This window comes from Nicotiana tabacum, chromosome 6 (genome assembly GCF_000715075.1).
Source record: "Nicotiana tabacum cultivar K326 chromosome 6, ASM71507v2, whole genome shotgun sequence".
Lineage (NCBI taxonomy): Eukaryota > Viridiplantae > Streptophyta > Magnoliopsida > Solanales > Solanaceae > Nicotiana > Nicotiana tabacum.
In genome coordinates, this window is record NC_134085.1 from 217,312,343 (window position 1) to 217,320,755 (window position 8,413).

Genomic DNA, 8,413 nt, shown 5'->3' on the forward strand with positions numbered 1-8,413 from the left:
ATATAACGTCCAGACTTCTACTACTGATCGTCGATAAAATGCAGCATGATGAATCTGTGGGGTGAAAAATGTAACTGATTTTCAGTCACCAACCATGTCAAAGTAGTGTCGCTGCTCTTTATATCTGAATAAAGTTATCAATCAGAAAAGCATGTCGAGTGCTTAGCAGTAATCAAGTTTACTCTGGAAATAAGAGAAAATAGCAATGCTAAGCCATATTCCTTCTCAGGATACTCCAACGCTGTTCCCTCTACTGCAAATTAAACCCATATATGGGCCAAGAGCCACTGTTTCCTTTTTCTTTTGGAAATTCATCATGTCTTTATATAAAAAATAGACTAGAACAATGTCCTTGAGCCATCCAATGAAAATGAATGGAAGCCTTAAACTTAAGACTGCTGCTTCTCATCATCAGCACGGAAAGCCTTAATAATGATACAATAGTTTACTATAAGTATAATAAATATCACACTCTAGTCAAGGAAATCTGTGCAGCCCAACAAATTCAATAGGGAAAATGAGGGGCAGAAAAATAGTACATTGCATATACAGTGGCTTGTGAAACTTTCATTTGGGAAATTTCTGTACCAGGTTTGGACGTCAATATTGCTCGAGAAGGGGAAGGAGTAGGGGAAGCGGAAGAGAAAAACAATTAAATTTAACCAATTGCAAAAAAAAAAAAAAAAGAACACTAGTGTGTTAAATTAGCATTAACTAGTTTTCAGCCTTTTGAAGGCACGGTCAGACTCCTCCCTTGTGCTTGTACTTATGGATTTTGGAATTGGTTGATTGCTTGTGGAAACATCGTCACCCTGTTGGAATTTTTTGAAAGTTACTACTATTACTTAAGGCTTCAACCTCAGGTGTTAAGTATGAGAATAATAACATCTAGAACTGTATAAAGTATCTGGAATTAAAAAGGGCTCAGGTACCTTAACAGTGGAAGCTGAAGAATGTAGTCTACCATTTGCTCTCTTCCCAAGATCAATTTGCACAGAGATATTGGCTTGCGACAAATCTACTCCAGAATTCTGCAGCGCTAGTGTCAAGGTGTTCAACAACCTGGCAAGTACCAGTATACTTTAGTCGAGCATCCGGTATAGTCAGCAGAAAGCATATAGAATAGTCTACTTAGGAAGAGGGAGATTTCATCAGAGTGCAGAACCATGTATAACAAAGCAATGCAATAAACAACAGAACTTTCTACAGTGCACTGTCTCAACAGAAAACAACAAAAGATTGATGCAGAACTTGATTCAAACATATATAGTAATTAAATCCCAACCTAAAGTGTAGTAAAATGACTTCTTCTCTGTCAAAGTATATTAACTGCCATGTTTTTGGATGCCTTTTTTGTTTCAACTGTGTCTAGTTTCAAATCTTTAGGACCCGGTTACTTGAGTTTATATGATGTTTATAGAAATGTTTGTGGAAGTAGAACATCAATGTTTCTTTCAAACAGATAAATTTACAGAATCTTTTGAACTAAAAGAATTCTTACCCTTGAGAATAGGCACTAGAAATGCTGATGATACCACTTTCTATAGACAGATATTGGCCTTTTGGACAAGCATTAGGTTAGTTGAGTTTATATGATGTTTTTAGATATGTATGTGGAAGTAGGACATCAATGTTTCTTTCAAAAAGATAAATTTCCAGAATCTTTTAAGCACTAAAAGAATTCTTACCCTTGAGAATAGGCACTAGAAATGCTGATGGTACCACTTTCTATAGACAGATCCTGGCCTTTAGAATTAGCATTTGGAATAGCATAGTCAGTCATATGTGATCTGCTAACCGAAAATTGAGGATGAGACTTTGACTCCAACTTAGCAGTATCAGCTGTCAGCTTAGATGAATATAGAGCTGCTGTGCTAGCCCCACAAAATGGAAATGTGTTTGGGCTCATAGAAGGTGTTGTCGCCTTATTTGTTAAACCAGGCCGCTGGCTGCTTTCTTTTAAGCTTGTGGTGCTTATGTTCGGTTCCACTTTTTGCGCATTAAAAGGATTAGTAGAAGAAATCCCCATTATGTTCTCATCGAACTTTACTGCATACGTCGGGGCAGCACCTGATGCATTGATAGTGCCTTGAGGATGATTGCTTGCACCTTGAGTCGTCCTATGGCACTTGCTCTGTTTCAGAATGAAGGTCTGTTAAAAATTTGTGCCAATGAATGTACTATGAGTATAGGTATCTAGCTTTGGGCTAATATACAGATTACATGGAAAAAAGCTGTCGTATTTTAAGATTGAATTTTATTGCACTATAAACTGCATCCAAATTGAGACTACCATTTCAATCCACTATATTTCAGAGCCGAATGTTATTGCACTATAAACTGCATCCAAAATCGAGACTACCATTTCAATCCACTATATTTCAGAGCCAAAAACCATTAGTATCTTGATATACTCGGAAAAGATAGTGATGGAAATATGCAAGCATGTCAAGACTTCAATTCATTTCACCATCTAGGCACCTTAATTACACGTGGTATTGGACCAACTCCTTCCCATATGATGCATCCTTAACATAAAATTCTTAGGCCTCAGTTCTTAATACCACACGATGAGCCAATTTTTGAAAATTTTTTAGCATGACATAGCTGTGACATAAGAAGGAGGTAAACATTGAGAGAGAGTGAAAGACCAAGAGGTGGATTTACCAATGGTAACTTCAAAGGTTCGTTCTCCCAGCCTTGGTATGATTCCTCATACTTGTGCACTTTCTCTTGTAGGAAATGAATATATTCAATAACCTGCAAACAATATTTGAATTTTTATTACATATATCTCTATTGATACAGAGAGACTAACAAAATATGCAATTCAAGTACCTCCAGCAAGAATGATGCTTTATCTCTTTTCTGATCACTGTTAGGGATGATCCCTCTCAACATCTGAAATCTGAAAAGAGAGTTAAAAAGAATATTTAAATGTTCAGCTAGATATCACTTTATTTCGCTTAAAATGCAATCAAAGTAGCAACAGATAAATAAAGTCTGAAGAGATGCAAACATAAAACCTATATAGGAATCTGTAACAGAATAGGACACTCGAGCAAACTTCTTTCTACACAGAGAAGGCTACTTGATATATATATTTCAAAGGAGAAATGCTATAATATAAGGATTCTATATCAAAAATATTTTGATGTTTAAGCTATCAACTGTGTCGTAGACATGCCTGTCATTGATCTTGCTTCTTCTCCGTTGCTCTGTTGCCGAATGCTTTGAACGTGGGGTGTTTGGCTTTTTATCATTGCCTTCTCCATCAACTTTTACAGACAAATTACCTGTAAAAGGTAGCTATCTGTATGTTATAAAAAGACAACTGCGTGTAGACAATGAGCGGGAATCATCAGACTTACACAAGACAAACCTCTGGGGTGCGACTGTGGTTCTTTCTTAATCACAAAATCTTCATCATCGTCGTCATCGTCATCTTGTGCATTCTTAGCTGATGTTATCATGTGTACAAAACTCTGGGTCTTAAGAGGCGATGATTGTCTGCAAGGTGATCATAGAGTGAGAAAGTGTAATTAAAAGTATTAGCATCAAGGGAAAATGGGCAATTCATATGGAGCAAAAGAGTCACTGACCGAGCGGATGAGAGCGAACTTATGGCCGTAGTGTTGTGTTTATGATTTGACGACGATTGTGATTGCCATTCTAATGATGTCGTAGGTTGACCACCTCCAGTGTTCAGACCTGCTTCTGCCAAGCAAATAGCAGGTTTTAATTGGAGCTGAATTTCAAGGTTAACCCTCCATTGATAACACCAGAGCAAAAACTAGAGAACCAATATCAGTGGTTGGCCAAATTCAATCTTGTTACGTGTAAGAAGTTAAATTAGTGTAAGAAGTTAAATTAGTGTAAGAAGTTAAATTAACTTAGGTTCTCTAATGCAATAAAGTGTTATTCACCATAACTAACAGCGCATGGAATGCACTGCTTCAGATAACAAACAGTTGTTGTATATATGCTCTCAACTTTTCAGTCTCTAACAAGTATGCTTTGCATAGAGATTGATTATGGATGCAGATTTCAGTTTTCAAGAAAGACGCAAAGCAAGTAGAAGAACAAAAAAAAGCTTTTACCTCTTAGGGCATGTCTATCACCCCCAGAATTCTCCTTCCCTGTCTTTCCCTTAACTGCAGATTCATCCCACAGTGTGAAACCACTCCCTCCTGTGTAAGAACTGCAGTTTGAGTTTTCATCATTTCTGTCGGTACTAGTTGCCTGTGCTACAGCAAACAAGCTTGCTTCTGGCTTTGGTATCCTTTGGTGCAAATAAGAAATGCTATAGGTGCCTATGCCACCAGGAAGAATATGCTCCACTGAAGGAGAAGCTACTGGTGCTGGAGGCTTCTCTACAGCCACAACCTCAACTTTGGCTTCTTCCTTCCTTAATGCCTTCTCTGCTTGCTCCAGTGGTTGCAAGAAGTCATGCGTTTTTAGGAATCCACCTGCTTTAGTATGCAGAATAACCATAGAAAAAGGAATGATTCAATGCAAGGCATGCTATAGAGGACATAATTATCAATATAGAATACAGTAAAGAAGTGTCAAGCACAATAATGCAAATGAAAGATAGAATGAAAGTGTGGAAGAATTTGACAAGATTATTACCACAATATTTCATAAATGCTAGTTATACTTAAAAAATGAAATTCTATTGGCTAAAATCAGTTACATGAATATATGAATCACCAGAATATGAGTGATAGAAGCGTCACAACAAGATGAAGAGAAGCTTGTGTTCTGTTGTGCTTTTCAAATTTTAAACAATTTATAAATAATGTACTTAGTAAGTTCCCAAGAGGGGTTGAAGTGAGGCTTGACTCTCAAGTCATTCCCAAGAGGGGTAGTTTCAAGTACCTTGGATCGGTTATTCAGGGAATCGGGGAGATTGACGAGGATGTCACACACCGTATATGGGTGGGGTGGATGAAGTGGAGGTTAGCGTCGGGAGTCTTATGTGACAAGAAAGTGCCACCGTTACTAAAAGGTAAGTTTTATAGAGCAGTGGTTAGGCCTGCCATGTTATATGGAACTGAATGTTGGCCGGTAAAGAACTCACACATCCAGAAGATAAAAGTAGCAGAGATGAGGATGTTGAGGTGGATGTGCGGGCATACAAGGATGGATAAGATTAGGAATGAAGATATTCGAGAGAAGGTGGGCGTGGCCCCCATGGAGGACAAGATGCGGGAAGTAAGACTCAGATGGTTCGGACACATTCAGAGGAGGAGCACTGATGCACCGGTGAAGAGGTGAAAGCGACTGGCTGTAGTGGGCACGCGGAGAGGTAGAGGGCGACCTAAGAAGTATTGGGGAGAGGTGATTAGACAGGACATGCCGCGACTTAGGATTACTGAGGACATGGCCCTTGACCGGGAATTATGGAGGTCGAGCATTAAGGTTGTAGGTTAGGGGAAAATTGTGAATATTTCTACAGCGCAATAGAGTGAGACTAGCTAGTTAGGAGTTAGACGAAGAATGTCATTGGTCGTCTATTGATGCAGAGCTTTACCTGCTAGTTTTACTATACCAGCCATCTATTTCGTATTTCGTATTTTGTATTATGTATTTCATATCTCTTATATTGTTGTTATTTATTATGCATTTTTATGATACTAATATATCGGCTCTTGTTGTTTTTTTTGAGCCGAGGGTCTCCTGGAAACAGTCTCTCTACCCTTCGGGGTAGGGGTACGGTCTGCGTACATATTACCCTCCCCAGACCCCACATGTGGGATTATACTGGGTCGTTGTTGTTGTTGTTGTACTTTTAACTATTTTGTTATATTATGCTTCGGACATCTCTTAAATTGGCTTTTGAAACAAATCAATTCAAAATCTCATGATAATTATTTCACAATTTAAGAGCAGATACGTGTTAAAGCAAGGATCAGATACCAATTTCTGGGTCCCTAAACGTACCACAAAGAATAATCAAGCCCAAAAATCGTACGGATCAAATTACTAGATGTGAGTGGGGAGGCATTTTGTCCAAGACCCAACCTTTTTCCGGATTCAGTAATATCAGCCCTATCCAAGTAGATGGCCCACCGGGAAGAAGATGACCCAGATCCACATACGCATTCAGATCAGCAATCACCTCTATGGGGTCACGGGCGCATTAATTGCGACACTCGGGGGTGACTGTTGTTTCCCCCTTCTATCCCAACCACATTTTACATCAGAACACATTTTTTCTACTGTTCCCAAATCCCCATTCATCTACAACTCACCCCCCATGATTTTTTTTAAAATTAAACCCAGATTCTTACTATTTTTTGGGGGGGACAAACCAGCCCAAATTTCTGCATCTTACATTGGAAATTGAAGATCAGAAAATTAAGAAAAGAAATGAAGTTTTTTAAATAAGTAACACAAAGCCGGGTTGAGTTCTTTGCTATGACACTGCAAAATGTATTCACATAATCAGATCATGTAAAATTCAGCTGAATTAAAATCTTTATAATGATCATGTATGCAACCGAACGAAATATAAAAGTTCTTTACACTAAAGTGTAAATAACTTAAACCAAATCTAATACTAACTCTCAATTTTAGTATAATTTTTATTTATTTAATTAAATAAAAAAATAAAGGCCTGCACCTTCCCCTAAACAATGATAACAGATTAACAGCACATGCACACCAAACACAAACCTACAAAACCCAATTTCCTCAAACTTATATTATTGGCAAAACTTTCTCATAAGTTAAACTGAAAGAGAATGGGAAAAAAACTATTTTATCTTCATTAAAAATGAAAATCGAAAAAAAAAAATTAAAAAAATCTGTTTGAAAAGACAATCCTGCATGCACGAAAATTTACCTTGCGGAGGTGTTGGATCTTGTTGAACAGGTGAATACAGTGAAAGAAAGTCATGTGTCGTCTTCCTCCCTACAGCAATCACGTAATTAGACAGAATTCTACTCATATTCTAAGATTATTCCATTAAAAAAGGTGAACCTAAAGTAGTTTTACCTTCTGTTCCAAACGGTCTGGGCTGAGGCAGCTCCATCCACAGTATTTGAATTGTGCGTTCGCCAGATCAAAGTAATTACACACAATACAACTGAATTTCGCTAAGTCGCTCCGTAACTCGAAAATTCTATTTACTCAACACTCTTTTAAATTCAGATCCGCCTCCAACGAAAATTGGAGGCGCATTAAGAGCAATCTTCTGTAGAACTAACTTCAATACGTGCCCGAGAGAATTCACTTCACTTCACTTCACTTCTTAGAAAATTCAGTTTGCTGGAAATTCAGCTCCAAAAAGAAGTTCCGGTGAGAAACAGGTAGCTAGTCGACCAAACCTGCAAATAAATCATAATTCAACTGAATTACGCAGAATTCAACTGAAAACACACGTAAGAAAGTGAAGAATTGCAGAATATGAGAGATCCAGAAGGAAAGGTAAAGGAAAGAAACGTACTTTAGATGAGAATTGACAATGAATAATGCATAATTCAGATGGGATTCCTTTGATAGAAATGAACACAATTACTTCCCAGTTCCCCAAGCGTAATAAGGAAGTGATCCAAACAGTGACTTTTGAGAGATTATTGGTAGGCCCTCGTCGTCTTGTCTAACGAAAACTCAATTGCCTAACACCCCCCATGAAAATATATATATTGCTTTCTTAATACATCAATACCCAAAACAAGAAAATAAAAATAAAAAAATTAAATTGGTCTCATAGATCAGAGAAGTCTCTCTCTTTCTCTCTCTACTTTTCTCTCTTAAGGGGCTTTAGTGAGAGGTTGTTTTAAAAGCAGCGTACTTCATTTTCGTTTTCATTTGTCCAAGCGCTTTGCTCTTACGTCCTTACTCCGTTTAAGTTAAAACGCCGTTTATGTAACGTCGTTGCGGCGGATTAACGGCGTTTGGCTCATTGGTTAACGGTTTTTTCAGGAAAAGGTTCAAGTGACCGTTTACTAGACTGTGTATGTCGGATCGGATCACCGTGTTATGGAATTTAGTTCACTGCTAGTAGTATAAAAATATGATAATCTAGTTGATCGAATTTTTTATATTTTTGGCGATCCCGAGTAATAATATTAATCTATTTAGCGTCTAAATTTTTTAGTATAGATAAAAATTACTACTCCATGTTTCTAGGTAAACAAATAGTGATGCATTAATCTGTCCCATTTTTCGAAAATAAACGGCTCCTACGCATGATCTTAAAGATAATTTATTGAATGACTTCCAATGTGAGGCATAGTGAGTATCAAATTCCATCATTCTTCTTAACCAATTTAAAAATCATATACTATAATTGTTTTAAATTTATTGTAACAGTCGCGTAAAACTCTGACAGTTTAATTTACAATGAGATTATTTTGCTTATTTGGCCACTAATAGTGGTTTAATTTTATGAAAAGGCATGAA

At 37.4% G+C, this 8,413-nt stretch overlaps 1 protein-coding gene across 4 annotated transcripts; it reads right to left on the reverse strand.

The window, feature by feature from the left end:
- Positions 1–295: 295 nt before the first annotated feature.
- On the reverse strand, positions 296–7,789 carry LOC107830890 (transcription factor BIM1-like). Of its 4 annotated transcripts, none has more exons than XM_016658566.2 (12): positions 7,455–7,789; positions 7,004–7,335; positions 6,851–6,919; positions 4,101–4,469; positions 3,603–3,717; positions 3,383–3,510; positions 3,188–3,296; positions 2,839–2,908; positions 2,668–2,760; positions 1,689–2,134; positions 933–1,062; positions 296–812 (listed from the first exon to the last, which is right to left on the reverse strand). In XM_016658566.2, the coding sequence occupies exons 2-12, from the start codon at positions 7,038–7,040 to the stop codon at positions 711–713; spliced, it is 1,668 nt and encodes a 555-aa protein (XP_016514052.1). In that variant the 5' UTR covers positions 7,041–7,335; positions 7,455–7,789; the 3' UTR covers positions 296–710. The 4 variants fall into 4 exon arrangements, with proteins under 4 accessions (XP_016514052.1, XP_075112807.1, XP_016514053.1 ...); XM_075256706.1 differs by having other exon boundaries at positions 3,603–3,711; positions 7,455–7,763; XM_016658567.2 differs by having other exon boundaries at positions 3,603–3,711; positions 4,101–4,472; positions 7,455–7,763.
- Positions 7,790–8,413: the final 624 nt, after the last annotated feature.

Bases quoted from the DNA above. Each gene is read 5' to 3' on its own strand.
- LOC107830890 (XM_016658565.2), bottom strand. From the start codon at position 7,040: ATGGAGCTGCCTCAGCCCAGACCGTTTGGAACAGAAG. The intron at 3,297-3,382 runs GTTTGTCTTGTG...TACCTTTTACAG, and splicing joins ACCACAGTCGCACCCCAGAG to GTAATTTGTCTGTAAAAGTT. The intron at 1,063-1,688 runs GTAAGAATTCTT...GGTACTTGCCAG, and splicing joins TCTAGTGCCTATTCTCAAGG to GTTGTTGAACACCTTGACAC.